Raw genomic sequence first — 23,517 nt, forward strand, 5'->3', positions numbered from 1 at the left:
CTCACATCTGCACATTGTTTACAATCATGGCCACCAGCCGCCAGAGCGATTCGGACCGAGAAAGCGACGATTTCTCCATTAATTTGAGCGAGGATGAAAGATTCGTGGATGAGGAAAGTGAGAGTGAAGGACTAGAGGGCAGTGGGAGCGATTCAGATAGGGAAGATGCTGTGAGAGGCGGGTGGGACCTGATATTCAGCTGGGAATGACTAAAACAGTAAATAAACACAAGACATATATATACTCTTATTAGCCACAACACAACCAGGCTTATATTTAATATGCCACAAATTAATCCCGCATAACAAACACCTCCCCCCTCCCGTCCATATAACCCGCCAATACAACTCAAACACCTGCACAACACACTCAATCCCAAAGTTACATACGTGACATGCACATTGCGGCACGCACGTACGGGCAAGCGATCAAAGGAAGCTTGACTGTCATCTTTCGGTAATGTAAACAATGAAACACCGGCAGTGTTTGTGTTGCTGCAGCCGCCCGCAATACACCGCTTCCCACCTACAGCTTTCTTCTTTGCTGTCTCCATTGTTCATTGAACAAATTGCAAAAGATTCACCAACACAGATGTCCAGAATACTGTGGAATTTTGCGATGAAAACAGACGACTTAATAGCTGGCCACCATGCTGTCCCAAAATGTCCTCTACAATCCGTGACGTCACGCGCTGACGTAATTATACCGAGACGTTTTCAGCAGGATATTTCGCGCGAAATTTAAAATTGCACTTTAGTAAACTAACCCGGCCGTATTGGCATGTGTTGCAATGTTAAGATTTCATCATTGATAATATAAACTATCAGACTGCGTGGTCGGTAGTAGTGGGTTTCAGTAGGCCTTTAAATTGTAATTTTTGGTGTGGACCACATTTGTTCTGAATTATAATCCAAACTCTAAAAGCGCTGAAATATCACAAGGTTCAAGTTAGCCACCTGCCGCCAACCACTTTGTCAACGCTAACGTGTCTTCTCTTGAATTCTCTTTTTGGGGGTTTCCGTGCACACGTTTGCTGTTTAAGTCGTCATCTTTGGACTTCTGTTCATCAGAAGGTTCCGACCCTCCGGCTAACTAATTCACACGCGGCCGCGTAATGAAGGCTGTTTAATAAAACATTACCACTTGAGTCCTAAAAGGCCTGGTTGCCTGGTCCCCCCTCCCTCCTTTTTACAAGTCTTACTCTCATTTATTCATGAATTCATGCAATCATCTCCACATTTCCCCCAAACCACCAAGCTCCTTGGAAACTGTCTGTCATGTGTCTGGAGGGACCCGGCTGGAGCCGAGTGAGAGAGAGGGATTAGAGAGGACAAGATAAAGGAGTGCACACACACACACACACACACACACAGAGACACACACACACACACACTTTCTAGCTGGCACACACGCACAAAAAGCTCCAGAATGATGTCATTGTCTGTTGGTCACCTGACTGCCATAACTCTAAGGGTCCTGTGGGCTCAGTGGAGCATAGTAGATCCATGTTTCTTGAGCAGGCAGATGTGTGTGCGATAGTGTGTGACCGACCTGAATTTGGCCATCGTGACGCTATATGTCCTTGTCCCAAAAAACACTGCAGCCTCTGTTTTTTTTCTTTTCTTTTTTCTCTGCCTGCTTGCACCCATCTATGGCTGCAACCTGATTGCAATCACACGCCGACATCGCTAACCTTTCAAAAAACACACGTTCGAGTGTCTCAAGAGTGTTGACCTACATTTGTTGTCCTTACATCCGTTCAATGCCCTCCATGGCGACATTGTTGTGGATATATAGCCACATTCCTCCTATTTTCTGGTTTAAAAAAGAGCTCTTTCTACACCAATGGCGTTCGAAAGTAAACACAAAATATAAAAAAAAAACTACATTTGCGTGCCAAAGCAACAGGTGGCACTATAACACTCGTTTTAGCCAATCAGAAGCATTCAAAAGTCATACCACAAATACACCAACTGCATATACAAAACCCAAAACCAGTGAAGTTGGCACATTGTGTACATCGTAAATAAAAACAGAATACAATGATTTGCAAATCCTTTTCAACTTATATTCAATTGAATAGACTGCAAAGACAAAAGTTAAAGTACCAATGATTGTCACACACACACTAGGTGTGGCGAAATTATTCTCTTCATTTGACCCATCCGGATTGTTATAGGCGCAAAGTTCAAAAGCCAGCATCAGTGGGTGTATTAGTATGGGGGTGTATTAGTGCCCAAGACATGGGTAACTTACACATCTGTGAAGGCACCATTAATGCTGAAAGGTACATACAGGTTTGGGAGCAACATATGTTGCCATCAAAGCAACGTCTTTCTCACGGACGCCCCTGGACAATGCCAAGCCAACAGTGTGGCTTTGTAGTAAAAGAGTGCGGGTACTAGACTGGCCTGCCTGTAGTCCAGACTTGTCTCCCATTGAAAATGTGTGGCGCATTATGAAGCCTAAAATACGACAAAGGAGACCCCGGACTGTTGATCAACTTAAGCTGTACATCAAGCAAGAATGGGAAATAATTCCACCTGAAAAGCTTCAAAAATTGGTCTCCTCAGTTGCCAAACGTTTACTGAGTGTTGTTAAAAGGAAAGGCCCTGTAACACAGTGGTAAAAATGCCCCTGTGACAACTTGTTTGCAATGTGTTGCTTCCATTAAATTCTAAGTTAATGATTATTTGCAAAAAAAAAACAAGTTTCTCAGTTTGAACATTAAATGTATTGTCCTTGCAGTCTATTCAATTGAACATAAGTTGAAAAGAAAATAATCTGCAAATCATTGTATTCTGTTTTTATTTATGATTTACACAACATGCCAACTTCACTGGTTTTGGGTTTTGTAAATGATAATGAAAATGTTTTACCACATTAGCAAATACGATTATTTCACTGATAATTGAGATCCAAAAAGTTGTTAATTACCTACAGACAAAGTTTACATGTGGCTAGAATGGACTGTATTTGGTAGGGATTGGCTGAATACCATATTGACCCTAAAATACAGTAATATCTCAATTTATTAGCTTAATTGGTCTTTAACTCAAAACTTTTGTATCTAAAATTGATGTCTTTAATTTAAATACATTGAACAAAAATTGTATTGGTGATTGGCACCCTCAAAACGGAACAATATATCATGCAACATGCCTTTATAAAAGGAAAATCTAACTTTTAGATAATAAATATTATATAAAAACAATACAACATAATGTGCTACTAACAACTACAGTAGTTTTATGAATTCATGTAATAATAGTGTACATGGGAGAGTGGGTTTCTATGGTATCTCCTTCGAGCTGCTTCTCCGTCAAACACACCATCAGCCACTTTTAAATATTTTCATGGATAAATGTCCGTAGGGTTAGACTCATTCTGCTCCAGTATGGAGCAGACTGCAAGCTAGCAGTGATGCGCCCAAATTGCTTTGCCAAGCTGGCGACACGTTCGCACATCATTTTGATTCCAATATTTCTTTCTTTAGTTATTTATTCTTTTTTTAATTGAATCCACTCTCCGCTCTCTTATGCACACTCACATTCTTCCTTCCTTTGGTTGGAAACAAAGTTATGTTGATCTCTAGCTACAGTAGGGAAGAAAATTATATGGCCCCATTCCTGGGTGGATCTCGTGTGAGAGGAAGAGGGGCGGTTAATCATTTCACATTGCAGTCTGCTAAAAAATGATGCAACTCTACATAGCCAGTGACGCTGTGGTCAAAGTTGCCACAAAACACATTTTAAAATATTCAACACATCTGGCGGCCAAAGTCTATAGGACACCCCCCAATTTGTCACGTTTCATGTGTCAGGTAAACCGCAACGAATAGTGCCATATGAATCCCCTTCCTACTTTATATGCTAGAGCAAGCAAGACCAGATCTTTTGGTCGGATCTTACGTGTTTCACTGTGACATTTGATACACCAACTAATGCTTGCAGCTGAAAGCATAACAGTTATCCAAGAGACAGCTCTTATATCAAAACACTTATGTTGAAATAGTTCTCCATTTCCTTGGAAGACCATTTATTTGTGGTCTTTTAGACGGTACATGCAAATCAAAAGGGGAGTGTTTCTTCCTGGCACTCACGGACATACCAGAGGGAGGAACAGACACCCAAATGAAAGGAGTGTCTCCAAGGTTGTGCAAATTCAAATTTTAAGATAATCAAATTAAAATGTGATATTCTTTATTAGTTCTTTATCAATTTGTTTTTTCTTTGTTTTTGCCCCAAATATTTGTCCCAAAATGGATAACGACAAGGAGTATTTTACTGTATTTAGCGTTGTCTTATATTCTGGTCAATACAGTAATTTGTGTGGAAATTGACTCTACATTCTTGAATCACTACACTTCACTACAGTGCTATTAATCTATTCCAAATGGTCAGTTGAAAACTGATTCGTATGGAAACTGAAACTATTTTTCTCATAAAAAATCATGTAAATCCAAAAAAATCTGTTCGAGGCACCCGCAATGTTAACATAAAACAATTTAACTAGAGAACGATTATATTTTAACATGCAGAAAACAATCCAAAATGCATTTAGATGTTGAATGAACTCGATAAATGAGCATTTAGCCTCGCGTAATTAAGCTACATTCTTTTAGCATACCAATGAGGAGCTTTAAGTTTTGTTTTGCGATGGTAAGCGGCTTCCTCTGGGGCTTAGATTCTACAAACCCTGTTTCCATATGAGTTGGGAAATTGTGTTAGATGTAAATATAAACGGAATACAATGATTTGCAAATCGTTTTCAACCCATATTCAATTTAATGCACTACAAAGACAACATATTTGATGTTCAAACTCATAAACTTTATTTATTTTTTGCAAATAATAATTAACTTAGAATTTCATGGCTGCAACACGTGCCAAAGTAGTTGGGAAAGGGCATGTTCACCACTGTGTTACATGGCCTTTCCTTTTAACAACACTCAGTAAACGTTTGGGAACTGAGGAGACACATTTTTTAAGCTTCTCAGGTGAAATTCTTTCCCATTCTTGCTTGATGTACAGCTTAAGTTGTTCAACACTCCGGGGGTCTCCGTTGTAGTATTTTAGGCTTCATAATGCGCCACACATTTTCAATGGGAGACAGGTCTGGACTACAGGCAGGCCAGTCTAGTACCCGCACTCTTTTACTATGAAGCCACGTTGATGTAACACGTGGCTTGGCATTGTCTTGCTGAAATAAGCAGGGGCGTCCATGGTAACGTTGCTTGGATGGCAACATATGTTGCTCCAAAACCTGTATGTACCTTTCAGCATTAATGGCGCCTTCACAGATGTGTAAGTTACCCATTTCTTGGGCACTAATACACCCCCATACTATCACCAATGTTGGCTATTAAACTTTGCGCCTATAACAATCCGGATGGTTCTTTTCCTCTTTGGTCCAGAGGACACGACGTCCATAGTTTCCAAAAACAATTTGAAATGTGGACTCGTCAGACCACAGAACACTTTTCCACTTTGTATCAGTCCAACTTAGATGGGCTCAGGCCTAGCAAAGCCGACGGCGTTTCTGGGTGTTGTTGATAAACGGTTTTCGCCTTGCATAGGAGAGTTTTAACTTGCACTTACAGATGTAGCGACCAACTGTAGTTACTGACAGTGGGTTTCTGAAGTGTTCCTGAGCCCATGTGGTGATATCCTTTAGACACTGATGTTGCTTGTTGATGCAGTACAGCCTGAGGGATCGAAGGTCACGGGCTTAGCTGCTTACGTGCAGTAATTTCTCCAGATTCTCTGAACCCTTTGATGATATTACGGACCGTAGCTGGTTGAGAAAGGTTTTTCTTAAACTGTTCAACAATTTGCTCACGCATTTGTTGACGAAGTGGTGACCCTCGCTCCATCCTTGTTTGTGAATGACTGAGCATTTCATGGAATCTACTTTTATACCAAATCATGGCACCCACCTGTTCCCAATTTGCCTGTTCACCTGTGGGATGTTCCAAGTTAGTGTTTGATGAGCATTCCTCAACTTTATCAGTATTTATTGCCACCTTTCCCAACTTCTTTGTCACGTGTTGCTGGCATCAAATTCTAAAGTTAATGATTTTTTACACAAAAAAAAAGTTTATCAGTTTGAACATCAAATATGTTGTATTTGTAGCATATTCAACTGAATATGGGTTGAAAATGATTTGCAAATCATTGTATTCCGTTTATATTTACATATAACACAATTTCCCAACTCATATGGAAACGGGGTTTGTATATCAGAAGCTTTAGGCACATAGTGTTTTGGACAACATAGTAGGACTATATAAATTAAAATGCTGTATTTTAAGAACGTGAATCTTACAAGAACTCACGATTAACTTAGTCTCCAATTCTTGGGGTGACAAGTATTGTAGATCTCAAACAAAGTGGACGTGTCTCTACCGACATTCGCACAGACAAGCCTCCATGTTACTAGAGATCTAAACAGCCAAATCAATCCTCCGTGCAGCTGCACGGAGAGAATTAATCCTTGCAGTTACGAAGCAGGTCGGCTCCCCGGCTTGACGCTCAAATAGATTTATAGCACATTCATATAAAAATACTTATATTCCCTTTTTAAAAGTTTTTAAAGTGAATCGCCAAGAGGCGAGGGAATGCTGCATCGTCAAATTTTAATCCTATTTTGTAGACGTTTTTAGTGACTGGAGTGTGTTAACTCGTGCAGGCGCTCGTGACAAGAGAGCGAGGAAAAAGACATGCTTGATGGCTCAAACAAGGGGCCGATTAGCGCAAATTGATGCCAAAGGTTGCCATGGAAACGTGCACGAAAGGATCGAGCACTTGACTGGTGCAAAACCGCAGCGAAGGTCATTCTTGTCACCCTCATTGTTTTTATTTGTCAGATCCACACACATTCATTTCAGCCGCTGTACTCTTTGTTTGTGTACACTTTTGTACCTGTTTGAACAACATATGTTGTCACCATATAACTAGTGACTTCTTGGTCATGTTCCACCCGTAACTGTAGGGATTTTCATTGTAGCACGTTTAAACACAACATTGTTGAGTCTGTGTGTTCAGGTTTTACTCAGTCAACAATAACTGTGTGACCACATTGGGGTGCATGTAAATGTCTTCTCCGACTTATTTCATAGCTGCAATGAAGCATTCCCAATGTGTTTCTCTGCGGGGTTCTTGTTCTAAAACTGTCATTCGCATGTGTGACGTGTGAGTTTGGTGACAGATGCATGAGACACGCTGACTTTATAGCAGCTTGGTAAAAATGTGGCATGACAAAGGGACTTATCTTTTGTCCCAATCTGTTCCTGCCTGACTAAATCATTACTCAGCGTCTCTCTCTTGTGTCCCCTCTTGTTAGCAATCTATTTTTTATGGGTTTCATCACAGTCATGGCGCTTTTTTTAGGTGGTGCTATGCATCGGAACTTCAAAAGTCCCATGCGGTACCTCCTAGGATGTGGTGTCCACATACACTATATTGCCAAAAGTATTTAGCCATCCATCCAAATGATCAGAATCAGGTGTCCTCATCACTTGGCCCGGCCACAGGTGTATAAAATCAAGCACTTAGGCATGGAGACTGTTTCTACAAACATTTGTGAAAGAATGGGCCGCTCTCAGGAGCTCAGTGATTTCCAGCGTGGAACTGTCATAGGATGCCACCTGTGCAACAAATCCAGTCGTGAAATTTCCTCGCTCCTAAATATTCCAAAGTCAACTGTCGGCTTTATTATAAGAAAATGGAAGAGTTTGGGAACAACAGCAACTCAGCCACGAAGTGGTAGGCCACGTAAACTGACAGAGAGTGGTCAGCGGATGCTGAAGCGCATAGTGCAAAGAGGTCGCCGACTTTCTGCACAGTCAGTTGCTACAGAGCTCCAAACTTCCAATTAGCCCACGTACAGTACACAGAGCTTCATGGAATGGGTTTCCATGGCCGGGCAGCTGCATCTAAGCCATACATCAAGTCCAATGGAAAGCGTCGGATGCAGTGGTGTAAAGCACGTCGCCACTGGCCTGTAGAGCAGGGGATACACGTTGTCTGGACACTTTTCCATTTGGCAATCTGATGGACGAGTCTGGGTTTGGAGGTTGCTAGGAGAACGGTACATTTCGGACTGCATTGTGCCAAGTGTGAAATTTGGTGGAGGAGGAATTATGGTGTGGGGTTGGTTTTTCGGGAGTTGGGCTTGGCCCCTCAGTTCCAGTGAAAGGAAATTTGAATGCTCCAAGATACCAAAACATTTTAGACAATTCCATGCTCCCAACCTTGTGGGAACAGTTTGGAGCGGGCCCCTTCCTCTTCCAGCATGACTGTGCACCAGTGCACAAAGCAAGGTCCATAAAGACATGGATGACAGAGTCCGTTGTGAATTAACTTGACTGGCCTGCACAGAGTCTTGACCTGAACCCGATAAAAAACCTTTGGGGTGAATTAGAACGGAGACTGAGAGCCAGGCCTTCTCGACCAACATCAGTGTGTGACCTCACCAATGCACTTTTGGAAGAATGGTCGAACATTCCTATAAACACACTCCGCAACCTTGTGGAAAGCCTTCCCAGAAGAGTTGAAGCTGTAATAGCTGCAAAAGGTGGACCGACATCATATTGAACCCTATGGGTTAGAAATGGGATGGCACTTCAAGTTCATATGTGAGTCAAGGCAGGTAGCCAAATACTTATACAATATAGTATATGTGGACATCACATTTTTGGTTGTGTAGACCAATATACAACATTTTTCTCTACAAGACCCTGGTTTGCACTTATGAGGACAATATTCTGTCAATTAGTGGTGGAGGAAGCATATACCACATCACATTTTAAATTCAAGATGGCTGAAAAGACATCCGAAGGCTAAGTTCACAATGCAGTTTCAGATGTCCAATTCGGATTTGTTTTGTCACATCAGGTCTTTTTAGTGGACTTTCACATTACAAAAAAAATTTGATTTCTAATGTGAATGCAATCTGACCCGCACACGGACATGACATCATGACATCGCATGCATTGCCATGTTTACTAAACATGGCTTCCACTCTCGTTGGTCTCAGTACTGGTGCATTTGTGGCCAGGTCAAGGATTTTGTGCAATCAAAGTCAACATTTTCTGAACCAAATGATTGCGCATAAAAGATTAAGCAGGGAGAAGACAAGTATTTTGGCTCTGACAGTTTGACGGGATATTTTGCTTCGATTTCTGCTTGAAGAGCGTGTGTGTGGGCGAGCAGTCGAAGACAGGAGTGTTAAAGCTTACATGTGAGTTCCTGAAACATATTACAAACCCCAAAACCAGTAAAATTGGCACATTGTGTAATTCGTAAATAAAAACAGAATACAATGATTTGCAAATCCTTTTCAACTTATATTCAATTGAATACACTGCAAAGACAAGATATTTAATGTTCGAACTGAGAAACTTGTTTTGCAAATAACCATTAACTTAGAATTTAATGGCAGCAACACCTTGCAAAAAAGTTGTCACAGGGGCATTTTTACCACTGTGTTACATGGCCTTTCCTTTTAACAACACTCAGTAAACGTTTGGGAACTGAGACCAATTTTTCAAGCTTTTCAGATGCAATTATTTTGATGATATTGCGGACGGTAGATGGTGAAATCCCTAAATTCCTTGCAATAGCTGGTTGAGAAATGTTGTTCTTAAACTGTTCGGCATTTGTTCACAAAGTGGTGACCGTCGCCCCATCCTTGTTTGTGAATCACTGAGCATTTCATGGAAGCTGCTTTTATACCCAATCATAGCACCCTCCTGTTCCCAATTAGCCTCTTCACCTGTGGGATGTTCCAAATAAGTGTTGGATGAGCAACTTTCTCAGTCTTTTTTGACACTTGTGCCAGCTTTTTTGAAACATGTTGCAGGCATCAAATTCCAAATGAGCTAATATTTGAAAAAAATAACAAAGTTTTCCAGTTCGAACGTTAAGTATCTTGTCTTTGCAGTCTATTCAGTTGAATATAGGTTGAAAATGATTAGCAAATCATTGGCAAAAGGGTTAGTGCGTGTGCCTCACAATATGAAGGTCCTGAGTTCAATCCCGGGCTCGGGATCTTTCTGTGTGGAGTTTGCATGTTCTCCCCGTGACTGCGTGGGGTCCCTCCGGGTACTCCGGCTTCCTCCCACCTCCAAAAAACATGCACCTGGGGATAGTTTGATTGGCAACACTAAATTGGCCCTAGTGTGTGAATGTGAGTGTGAATGTTGTCTGTCTATCTGTGTTGGTCCTGCGATGAGGTGGCGAGTTGTCCAGGGTGTACCCCGCCTTCCACCCGAATGCAGCTGAGATAGGCTCCAGCGACCCCCTGTGATCCCGAAAGCGACAAGCGGTAGAAAATGAATGGATGGATGGATGTATTCTGTTTTTATTTACAATTTACACAATGTGCCAACTTCACTGGTTTTGGGGTTTGTATTTTTACCTGTTTTTTGCTCATTTGTCAACTATTTATTTTGTAACCGTCTATTTTGGTGAATAATTACAATGCTTTTCGCTTTTTGATGACGTTCTGGTCGGATGAATGCGACCTGAGCGCGGGAGTGTTCACATTAAGGACGCTTCACATGTATATTCGATTTATATCCACATGCGAAAGAGACCTGGGACGGATATTAAAAATTCTGAAATTGCACTATTCACACGGACAAGAAAACATTTGATACAGGTCAGACAAAAAAATCGGTATTGACCGGCAGTGTGAACAAGGCCCAAATTTCATATGGCAACATACAACTTTTTTGTGTTTTTATTCTCATTGATGTCATGATCCGTGGTCCGGATCATGTTTTTGTTATGTTCTGTTAGTTTTGGACTCCCTTAGTTCCTGTTTTTGTGCACCCTTGTTTGTTACCATGGTTACTTATTGTTTTCACCTGCCTCTGGTGTTCGGGACGCTCACCTGTCTCTAATCAGAGGCATTATTTAAGCCTGCCTTTGCCAGTCAGTCGGCCTGGCATCATTGTTCGCTTCATGCCTGGTCCACGTCAGATTTGTTTGTTCATGCCACAGCTAGTAAGTTTTCTAGGTCATGATTCCAGTGCTAAGTTGTGGTTCTTTAGGTTCTCGTGCGAACGGCACACTTTCCTTTTGCTTGTTTCCTGTTTTTGGTTTAAGCTATGATTTATGACAATAAATCATACTCCTACCTTCACGCTTTGTCCGGAGTTGTCCGTTCTGCATTCCGGGAGAACGACCCTGCAGTGAGCTGCGACCCCCCCACGTGACAATTGAGTTCCAAAGAGTCAAGATAAATAAAAAATATATGCAATACAAGGCTACAAGTGAAGGAAGTGTTTCTCGCCCCATTCATTTACTCGCTGATCAAATAAACGAAAGACAAAGTATTCTCCGGAATAGCGGATATACAGACATGCAGGGTACATTGACAAACCTGGGGAGTATGCATTGCCCTGAAAGGTTAGGTATGGAACCGTGCAGAGCAACTCCAAAAACGCGAAGCCCAGCCTTCGACTAGTGGGAGTCATATTAAGCAAAAGAAAACAAAACCTGGCATGGAGACAGTCTTCTGTCATTTCGCCTTCCCAATGGAATGACTTTGACTTCCTTTTTATTGTCATTCAAATTTGAACTTTACAACACAGATAAGAACGAAATTTCGTTACATAAGCTCATGGTAGTGCAGGATAAAAAAGCAATAAGGTGCATATATAAATAAATAAATATATATAAATAATATATATAATATATATATAAAATAAATAAATATATATAAATATACATGAATAAATAAATAGATTACTGTACAGATAAATATATTGCACGTTTTCACATGCGTCCACGTTTATGGATGTATGTTATATTGTCTTTTTTATTCCAGCGAGTTAATCCATTTTGGGGTGAGTTGAGGGAATAATTTAATTATGATGCGTTCAAGAGTCTTATGGCCTGAAGGAAGAAGCTGTTACAGAACCTGGAGGTTCTGCTTCGGAGGCTGCAGAACCTCTTTCTAGAGTCTAGCAGTGAAAACAGTCCTTGGTGGGGGTGGGAGGAGTCTTTGCAGATTTTCTGAGCCCTGGTCAGGCAGCGGCTTTTTGCGATCTCCTGGATAGGAGGAAGAGGAGTCCTGATGATCTTTTCCGCCGTCCTCCCCACTCTCTGGAGAGACTTCCAGTCTGAGGCATTGCAGGCTCCAGTCCAGACAGAGATGCTGTTGGTCAGCAGGCTCTCTATAGTGCCTCTGTAGAATGTGCTGAGAATGGGGGGAGGGAGCTGTGCTCTTTTCATCCGACGTGCATGCGCTGCTGAGCTCTTTTTACAAGAGCTCCGGTGTGTAGGGACCAGGTTATATTGTCAGTTATCTGCACCCCCAGGAACTTGGTGCTGCTTACTATCTCCACCGCTGTGCTGTTGATGTAGAGTGGAGCGTGGCTGGACTGGTGCTTCCTGAAGTCAACAATGATCTCCTTGGTCTTGTTGACATTCAGGACCAGGTTGTTGGTTCTGCACCAGTCAACCAGATGTTTCACCTACTCCCTGTAGTTCATGTCGTTGTTGTCACGGATGAGGCCCACTACTGTCGTGTCGTCTGCATACTTCACAATGTGGTTAGTAGTGGACCTGGCGCAGCAGTCATGAGTCATCAACGTGAAATACATGTAAGTAAGCTTGTGCTGTCCAAAGTGCACACCAGTGTTCACATGTGGCTCCTGGCTATTTTTTTAGAGGCCAAATTGTCAGGAGCTCCTATGGCTGTAGTTGGCGTGACCCCATGATGCAGAGACAGGAAGCTATGTGCAGTTAAAAAGGTTTAATGAGCAAAAAAAAACAAAAAAGCACACCATAAACGTTCGTCACAATAGACAAACAAACCAGTGTTGCAAGGAAGGCGACACAAACCAATAAACCCTCCTGATTAGTGATCAGAGGCAGGCGAGTCCCCTTAACACTATTAAACATCAAGTGTGAAGAATAGCGCTCAGAACAGTTGTGAAGTTACTGCAAGACATAACCAAAAAGACAGGAAGAAACACTAAACACAGGAAAACAACACAAAAACCAATAAACTGTCATAATAAATAAATAATAAATGGGTTATACTTGTATAGCGCTTTTCTACCTTCAAGGTACTCAAAGCGCTTTGACAGTATTTCCACATTTACCCATTCACACACACATTCACACACTGATGGCGGGAGCTGCCATGCAACGCGCTAACCAGCAGCCATCAGGAGCAAGGGGTGAAGTGTCTTGCTCAAGGACACAATGGATGCAGATTATGATAAAAATAAACATTGAAAACAAGAAAACTGCATAAAATTGGCCAACAGACATACTGTAATAAGAAAAAGCTGAAATGTTGATAAGTATGCAGGGACATAATTTGGGGGTGGGGACACATCACCTGCACTTTCTACCCTCCAAAAATAATGTTACACTCCATTGAATGGAGACGAGCCAAGCACTCTCGCCAAGCAGAAAGCGGCCACTCGAGATGAAGTTTGTTTCCAAGCTTTAGACCGCCCACAAGCTTGCTGATTGGCCGCCGCTCCTTGCTAACGTGACACTGCGCTACCACCGCTATGATTGACAGCGTGCAGCAGCTGACCAATCAACAGTTAAATGTGCCGACGGGCAGTTGGATGCAGGTGGACAGAAGAGTTGCCCTCCACACGGCAATACAAATCACAAGCAAGGAAAAGAAAATGGCCCTAGTGTGTGAATGTGAGTGTAAATGTTGTCTGTCTATCTGTGTTGGCCCTGTGATGAGGTGGCGACTTGTCCAGGGTGTACCCCGCCTTCCGCCCGATTGTAGCTGAGATAGGCTCCAGCGCTCCCCGCGACCCCGAAGGGATTAAGCGGTAGAAAAATGGATGGATGGATGGAAAAAGACACGTGTGCTTCACTTCAAGGCGGCGATGTTGTTGACATAACACTTTTGTGGCATGAACATCCCAGCTGGCGCAATGGCTCGCATCCATGCCTTTTGTTTTAGAGGACTTAAACCAAATAATCACGCAATCTTAAAAGAAAGTAATCATAGTTTTGTTTTGTGATTTTTTTAATGTTGATTTGGTTATTTTGTGCATAAAATAACTTATTGAACAATTTGGTTTCCCACCCATGTATTCATGTTACCCCAAAACATGGATCTAATCCCTTCAAGCCACGCCTCCCTGTACTCAAGCCAATTGTATCCACCCCATAACTGAAAACAACATTGTGTTCCTGCAAATATGCACAGCATTTTTTTTTAGCCTTTAATAACTAAACACCATGCATAATGGCCAAATATGCAAATCTTCATTTGACTTTTGGAGACAATTTTTTCCAGGTCCACTTGTGTGGTTTGGAGTCTTTCGATTGTATAATAATCATCTAGTTATTGTAAGGTCTGAAGATAGCAAACCAATTCAAAAACTATGTAAATGATCAACATATTAGTATGTATTAACTAATTAAAAAGTATTTAATCCATCCCTACATTTTTTATACCACTTATCCTCAAAGCTGCAGCCTATCCCAGCTGACTCGGGCGATAGGCGGGGTACATCCTTGACTGGCGGCCAGCCAAAACTTGTGTTTGGTCCTTGTGGAGAAGAAGCAGGAACAACAACGTGTACCGATATTTCAACTCTTTTATTTTATTTTATTTTATTTTTTTTCTCTCAAACGACAAAGTTGGCATCCTCCAGCATGGCTTAGATCTGCTTCCTGTTCCTGTATACAGCGCTAAACTTTCTGGTTTAAAGTATATAAACATTGACATCCTGGTTTACATGTATTTATCTATTTATTCAACCCTCATTTATCCAGGGTATAGCAATTAAAAAAGATATTCTCATTTGCAATGCCGACCTAGTAAAGAAGCAGCATTTACATGTTAGAGAAGTTGAAGTGTGACGATAATCCCTTATCGTTTATAATTTATATAAATGTATATAATTTTAAACTATTCACCGCAATAGATTGCTCTCAACAGTTTACATACGCTCTTAACGTGTCGGAACATAAATGAATGTTTAGGATGGAAAAACATGTTTCAAGCGTAAAACATACACAGAGAATGTCTGCAACTTTTGGACAACAGAGTAGACAGCAGACAACAAAGAAGCCTTTGGTGGTGTTTCTCTCTGTAATTTTCAGTTCAGTAATTTGACAATGAGCTTTGAGTATGACTGCCTTCTAGTTTGTACTTTTAAGTGTGTGGTATTTTTAATGAGGTTAAGGTTACAAGGAAGACTTATTGATATCAAATTCATAAAATCTAAATTTTTTTCAGTGTTTTGAAAAACAAATGCCTTGAAACATCACAACTTTTTTTTAAAATATGCTGCAATTTTTTATATTTTTGGCATTTTAGTTTTCGAATCCGTCAACAGTGTCGCGCTCCAACTTCCGTCCTTAAAAGGTTCAATCAACCACGTTTCCTGTGAGAGGTTAATGCCGGCACCTGTTTAAAATTCCTTGAAACATGTGTTTCTAAATGTCATGGCGGCAGAAGTGAGTTGAAAAGTTCTGCCCTTTCCTCGTGAGCCTGAACCCCGAGTAAGCTTTAAAAGGCAGCTATTTAAACGAAATGAACCAATTTTCTGGTTGGAATGAGTCATTTTCATGAATAAATTAAAAACTATTTTTGTGTGCAGGCGTGCTTTGGAACCTGTCGTCATGTGACGCACTGAAGATGCCAATCATCCAAGATGCCCTGGCTGTTCTGACCAACAGTGTCATCATCCCCCATTCAAACTGGGACTCCTCCCCCAGTCACCATGACGACCGCAAGCTCCAGCTTCATACTTCGCAGGTGCTGCGCAATGCTACGGGATGTCTCAGGTAAAAACGGCACACACAACACGATCAATAAATGTTTACTCCTTCCTGTGTCTTTACGCTAGACTTTGCATGTGTTTACTGTTTTTAAATTAGATTTGCTTGCTTGCAGTCATGCTATAGCAGCACACATGATTTTTATCAGCTTTATCTATTTTTTACTTTTACAGCAAGCACCACATTCCCATTAGTCGGCGTATACAACCTTTTTACTGTCATGTATATTCACCGTACTGTATTTGTTTAATATAGATGGATGGGTGTGCATATTGATTAGTCCATTATTTATGTTGCACTGTATCACTCTAGTGCAGGGTTCTTCAAGGTTCTCCAGTAGAGGTGTCCGATAATATCGGCCGATAAATGCTTTAAAATGTAATATCGGAAATTATCAGTATCGTTTTTTTTATTATCGGTATCGTTTTTTTTTTTTGTTTTTTTTATTATTTTATTTGTTGTTGTTGTATTAAATCAACATAAAAACACAAGATACACTTACAATTAATACACCAACCCAAAAAACCTTCCTCCCCCATTTACACTCATTCACACTCATTCACACAAAAGGGTTGTTTCTTTTTGTTATTAATATTCTGGTTCCTACATTATATATCAATATATATCAATACAGTCTGCAAGGGATACAGTCCACTAATAGTACTAACCTTTAACAGTTAATTTTACTCATTTTCATTAATTACTAGTTTCTATGTAACTGTTTTTATATTGTTTTACTTTCTTTTTATTAAATATTTTTTTTTACATTTATTTATCTTATTTTATCTTATTTTATTACTTATTTTATTTTTTAAAAGGGACCTTATCTTCACCATACCTGGTTGTCCAAATTAGGCATAATAATGTGTTAATTCCACGACTGTATATATCGGTTGATATCGGTTTCGGTTGATATCGGTAATTAAGGGTTTGGTCAATATCGGAATCTCGGATATCGGCAAAAAGCCATTATCGGACATCCCTATTCTCCAGGGTTCTTGCCAAATGATTGAAAATTTAGAACGGTCTTTTACGGGAAAAATTAGTAATACTTTGCACAATAGTATAAGACAGGGGTTCCCAACCTTTTTTGCACCAGGGACCGGTTTAATGTAGGCATTATTTTCACGGACCAGCCTTCCACGTGCGGCAGATAGATATAGCAAATAAGTGCATGAAAAATTAATACATGAAAAAACTCACCATAACGTTCAATTAGTGGGAGCCCCTGGCCTGTTCCCTTTGCAAAAAAACTCTCCTTAGACTTTTGTTTTTTGCTAATTGTTGCTAGTAGTAGGCTTTGTTTTGGCTTTAGTATCTGATGGGTTGCAGGTGATGAATCACATTTGAGAACAAGAGCATGGATATACAATATAAGAAAGTTAGAAATACTTGACATTAGCTCCAATAGGTTTCTAAAAGTTATGTATTCATATTTTGTGCAATATTTCATACATAAATACACTAATGTTAGCTTTTTTGGTCCAATTTTACATGCGCAAACACATCCGTTATTGCTAACTACTTATGTAATAGGACGATTAGCAATAATACCAGGACTTTAACTTACTAGGCCAAAGGAGATGGGTATTCAGCACAATTATTATATGCAACAATTAAGCACTTCTCCATCAATTAACTACTATGGTCACTTTATTCCTGATCTGCCCTGATCTGCCTTCCCGGTAAGGTCTATTCAGGTGTACTGGAGAGGAGGCTACGCTGGATAGTCGAACCTCAGATTCAGGAGGAACAGTGTGGTTTTCGTCCTGGTCGTGGAACTGTGGACCAGCTCTATACTCTCGGCAGGGTCCTTGAGGGTGCATGGGAGTTTGCCCAACCAGTCTACATGTGCTTTGTGGACTTGGAGAAGGCATTTGACCGTGTCCCTCGGGAGGTCCTGTGGGGAGTGCTCAGAGAGTATGGGGTATCAGACTCTCTGATTGTGGCTGTCCACTCCCTGTACGATCAGTGTCAGAGCTTGGTCCGCATTGCCGGCAGTAAGTCGGACACGTTTCCAGTGAGGGTTGGACTCTGCCAAGGCTGCCCTTTGTCACTGATTCTGTTCATAACTTTTATGGACAGAATTTCTAGGCGCAGTCAAGGCGTTGAGGGGACCTGGTTTGGTGGCTGCAGGATTAGGTCTCTGCTTTTTGCAGAAGAAGTGGTCCTGATGGCTTCATCTGGCCAGGATCTTCAGCTCTCACTGGATCGGTTCGCAGCAGAGTGTGAAGCGACTGGGATGAGAATCAGCACCTCCAAGTCCGAGTCCATGGTTCTTGCCCGGAAAAGGGTGGGAGTGCCATCTCCGGGTTGGGGAGGAGACCCTGCCCCAAGTGGAGGAGTTCAAGTACCTAGGAGTCTTGTTCACGAGTGAGGGAAAAGTGGATCGTGAGATCGACAGGCGGATCGGTGCGGCGTCTTCAGTAATGCAGACGCTGTATCGATCCGTTGTGGTGAAGAAGTAGCTGAGCCGGAAGGCAAAGCTCTCAATTTACCGGTCGATCTACGTTCCCATCCTCACCTATGGTCATGAGCTTTGGGTTATGACCGAAAGGACAAGATCACGGGTACAGGCGGCCGAAATGAGTTTCCTCCGCCGGGTGGCGGGGCTCTCCCTTAGAGATAGGGTGAGAAGCTCTGTCATCCGGGGGGAGCTCAAAGTAAAGCCGCTGCTCCTCCACATCAAGAGGAGCCAGATGAGGTTGTTCGGGCATCTGGTCAGGATGCCACCCGAACGCCTCCCTCGGGAGGTGTTTAGGGCACGTCCAACCGGTAGGAGGCCACGGGAAAGACCCAGGACATGTTGGGAAGACTATGTCTCCCGGCTGGCCTGGGAACGCCTCGGGATCCCCCGGGAGGAGCTGGACGAAGTGGCTGGGGAGAGGAAAGTCTGGGCTTCCCTGCTTAGGCTTCTGCCCCCGCGACCCTACCTCGGATAAGCGGAAGAAGATTGATGGATGGATGTATGCCCTGATCTTAAGTCATCAACCTGCCGCGGACCGCAGATGGAACCTAGCTTTTGGCTACGATTTGGCACCTTTACATTTTATATGTTTATTAATGTGCATTATCCCATGTAACAAATATGTAACAAATGCCAACTTCCATTTAGGAGTTTTATAATACATCTATTAACAAGCTTTTTGGTGTGTCTGGTGGGACTGGCAAAAGTTAAGTAGGAGAAATTGCGGTCGGTTATAAATTATTTAACGTCTCTGTGCGGTATCAAATGCATCACGGACCGGTACCGGTCCCCGGACCGGTGGTTGGGGACCACTGGTATAAGATACAGTACATTCGGAAATTATTCACAGCGCTTCATTTTTTCCACATTTTCTTATGTTACAGCCTTATTCCAAAATCAAATAAATTAATTTGTATCCTTAAAATTCTACAGACAATACCCCATAAAGACAATGTGAAAAGTTTTTTTTTTTAATTAATCAATCAATCAATCAATGTTTATTTATATAGCCCTAAATCACAAGTGTCTCAAAGGGCTGCACAAGCCACAAGGACATCCTCGGTTCAGAGCCCACATAAGGGATGTGAATGACTATGAGAAACCTTGGAGAGGACCACATATGTGGGTGCTTTATACCAGTAACAAAAAAACGAAGAAGAAAACGCAACACTATTGACAATAATAAAATATGGCACGGCACTAAGGATTGAAACATGCAGGATTGAGGAAGTAACATTTTTTGTCAAAGTATAAACTTTTGACAAGGAATTATTGGGACATGTCCTGTCATGTGTGCTGCTTTAAGCAATCATCTGTGCGTGTGCGTGTTTGTGTGTGTTAAATCAGTGGTTCTCAACCTTTTTTCAGTGATGTACCCCCTGTGAACATTTTTTTAATTCAAGTACCCCCTAATCAGAGCAAAGCATTTTTGGTTGAAAAAAAGAGATAAAGAAGTAAAATACAGCACTATGTCATCAGTTTCTGATTCATTAAATTGTATAACAGTGCAAAATATTGCTCATTTGTAGTGGTCTTTCTTGAACTATTTGGAAAAAGAGATATAAAAATAACTAAAAACTTGTTGAAAAATAAACAAGTGATTCAATTATAAATAAAGATTTCTACACATAGAAGTAATCATCAACTTAAAGTGCCCTCTTTGGGGATTGTAATAGAGATCCATCTGGATTCATGAACGTAATTCTAAACATTTCTTCACAAAAAAAGAAATCTTTAACATCAATATTTATGAAACATGTCCACATGTCTCAGCTGCATTACTGCTACGCTTTAACCAAGCCTCCATTGTTTTCTACATCGATAGTTGATTGACAGTTGGTGCCGTGTGGCACCGCCAGTTAGGGTCAAACCATCATGGCATGGGGGAAACTCTGGGTTTATGGTAATGAATGGAATAGCCTACTTGATTTGATGTTCAGTTTATGAACTTACATTCATATTTTGTTGAAGTATTATTCAATAAATATATTTATTAAGGATTTTTGAATTGTTGCTATTTTTAGAATATTAAAAAAAAATCTCACGTACCCCTTGGCATACCTTCAAGTACCCCCAGGGGTACGCGTACCCCCATTTGAGAACCACTGTGTTAAATGATGTATATTATTGTGCTTATGGTAAATATTTCAAGTAAATTAGAAATTTAAAAAAAGTCTTACATTTTCGGTATGCCGAACTCTACGAGTGTTAAAAATGTCATTGGATTTGAAAAAAATAAGATATTGTTTTGCAGCTTTTATATGAAAAACAATATGTCACAACACAACAATAATTTGGAATAAAAGTTACTTGAACTTCCTTAGTAGTGAAGTTAAGTATTAAATTAAATATTTTTTGATGCGTTATCTGATTGGGTAGATATCAATAAGAGGCAGAACACTTCATATGTTTATCAAGACTGTGACAGAATTTTGTTTATCAAAAGTAAATAATCCAATCCAATCCACTTTATTTATATAGCACATTTAAACAACAAAAATGTTTCCAAAGTGCTGCACAACAATATTAAAAACAATATTAAAATATTATCCTTAGCTCGACCAATGACTGAATAAATAAGTGTAATATGTAGACACCACAAAAAATATACACTGAAATACAGATGAACAAAAATGTTCTAATACAAAATGACTTGTGAAAAGCAACATAGTATTAGTCATGTTTTGACAACAAGTATATTCAATTTTTTTTGGTTGAAATACAGTAAGTTACGAAAATAAATGTTATAAAAATGAGTCGCTCTTGACCATAGTCCGTTTTAAAATTGATAAAATGGCATTTTAACACAAGTTAGGAAGTTATTAACATATCCAAACCTTTTTTTTAGCTTTCATTTTGATTTATTTGCATTTTACATTCAATGTAAAACAATAGCTACTCGCGTGTTTCCTGATTTATCCCCGGTTTTTTTTGTCCATAATGTTACAACTGGGCAGCAGAGTGAACAGGGGTTAGTGTGTGTGCCTCACAATACGAAGGTCCTGGGTTCGATCCTCGGGGTCTTTCTGTGTGGAGGTTGCATGTTCTCCCCGTGAATGCATGTGTTCCCTCCAGGTACTCCTGCTTCCTCCCACCTCCAAAGACATGCACGCGGGGATAGGTTGATTGGCAACACTAAATTGGCCCTAGTGTGTGAATGTGAGAGTGAATGTTGTCTGTCTGTGTTGGCCCTGCGATGAGCTGGCGACTTGTCCAGGGTGTACCCCGCCTACTGGCCGAGCGCAGCTGGGATAGGCTCCAGCACCCCCACGACGCCGACATGGACAAGCGGTAGCAAATGGATGGATGCTACAACTTTCTTAAATTATTTAAAGACTTCCATTACAGCAGCACTTATGTTCTGTGCCAAAGAAGAAAATAAAAAATGAAATATCCCCCCACTATATGCCATGACTATAAATAATATCATGTGTCTATAAATTTTTCATAAGTACAGTACACCTCTGCATAAGAATGTATTCTTATTAGCATTAAGGAAGACAGAAAAACAAATATAGATCAACTTACAACAAAGAAGAACTTTACAAAGTTGTTTTTTAGTTTATAACATAAGAGATTTAAAGTGCATTAATTTGCCTGAAATAAAAAAAATCTAATCCTTATTTAAACTACAAACATTTTTTGACCGACTTGAATTATTTGATACTGAAAAATTACATTAAACAATCTCAATAAATGATAATAATACATTCTAATTGTTTCAAATGGAAACACTTTAACCAACAAAACAATAATGAATAAAACAATTTGTGCTGATTTTTTATTTGTTTAGTCAAAATGAGGAAGCCGGGCGGGATTAATGGCAGTATCATTGAAATATGATATTGCATGATACTGATAAAGTACACCCCGGGCATTGCACCGTGCTCCTCCACAAAGTGCCCGCCCCACTTTTTGAGAACAAACGCGCTATGGTGATACATAACCTATACAAAACTCCTTCAAATCGTTCTAAAATATGATCTTTGCTGTGTTTTTTTGCCATCAAAATGTCACACTAAATGTTGAGTGCAATTCTGAACAATCACAAATAGAATACAAGAACATTGGCCTTGAAATCATTTTGAGAAATGTTCACAAACTCGGAAAAGTCAAAAGAGCTTGAGGGCAGTTCTGCAAAGTGCAAAAAGTAAGGATCAATGTCCAAACTGCGATATAAAGTCTACAGTGTTCATGAATTATAGATAATCAAGCGAAGGGGCTAATGTTGTGCTGAAATAAAACTGGAATAATTTAGTATTTACATTAGAAAAGCAATGTCTCAAGTGCTGCATTTTGGGCTGCACAGATCAAAGGTGACCTATACCGCTCGGAGCTAGTAGACGTTCTTCTAGCATCTTGTTGGATGGATGTTGCTTTTTGATGTGCTTTGACAACCCAGAAGAACCTTTTATCAGCACAATGCATCAAAAAAGAAAGTCTGAAAATACCGAGGACTTGTATAAGTAGATGAGTTGTTGCTATGGTTACCAGCCTGACTTACTGCCAGAAAGTGAAGGATCTTAAACTCTGCACACTCAATTGGGGCACAGACAAAAGGTTGCAAGATTTCTGACATTCATTGCACAGATTATACTTTAAGGAATCATTTTTACAGACAAATCATTTTTAAATAAGTTAAGTAATTGTGGATGAATACATAAACATGTGTTCATATCATTAGTCAGTGTTATGTACCTTCATAAAAATTTAAAATGTTTAAATTCCAATAATCAACCACTCAGAAATACGCAGTGTGTTTGAACGCCCCATCAGGGCAGGGTGCACAATAAGAGAGGAGATTTTTTTCATGGTTCTGTGTGTGTTTTATAAACAAATAAAGCACGCGGGCACACACATACATACAATAAAGATGATTAAATAATTATTTAGTGGAAATCGGTCTATAGAGTCCCAAACAAAATAACTACTATCCTATAGGGCTGCAATTAAAGGGGAACTGCACTTGTTTTGGAATTTGCCTATCTTTACAATAATTATGTGATTTTTTTTTAATGCATTCGAAATAATAAATAAATGTGATCAAAAATCTGCTTACAACGGAGCCTATGGGAGCCGCTCTATTAATCTCTGTGTAAAGCCCTTAAAAAAACATCCAACACCTCCATTAAGGTTTTATATACATGATGTAAGTATACATGTAATGTAGTAACGAGCACATTTATAATAACATTTATATTTACGTATTTTGATCATTTTAAGCATACATTAATTTCAAAAACACATAAATAATACACTTGTGTT

General features: G+C 40.3%; 1 protein-coding gene across 7 annotated transcripts in view; it reads left to right on the forward strand.

Moving 5' to 3' along the window:
* The window catches only part of ctnnd2a (catenin (cadherin-associated protein), delta 2a), a 723,152-nt gene that overhangs the window by 553,674 nt on the left and 145,961 nt on the right, over nucleotides 1–23,517 (forward strand). For all 7 annotated transcript variants that reach the window (XM_061965552.2, XM_061965556.2, XM_061965554.2 and 4 more), the window contains exon 15: nucleotides 15,605–15,791. In XM_061965552.2, coding sequence (XP_061821536.2) covers nucleotides 15,605–15,791 — 187 coding nt within the window. The remainder of the gene's footprint in view (nucleotides 1–15,604; nucleotides 15,792–23,517) is intronic.

This window comes from Nerophis lumbriciformis, linkage group LG07 (genome assembly GCF_033978685.3).
Source record: "Nerophis lumbriciformis linkage group LG07, RoL_Nlum_v2.1, whole genome shotgun sequence".
NCBI lineage: Eukaryota > Metazoa > Chordata > Actinopteri > Syngnathiformes > Syngnathidae > Nerophis > Nerophis lumbriciformis.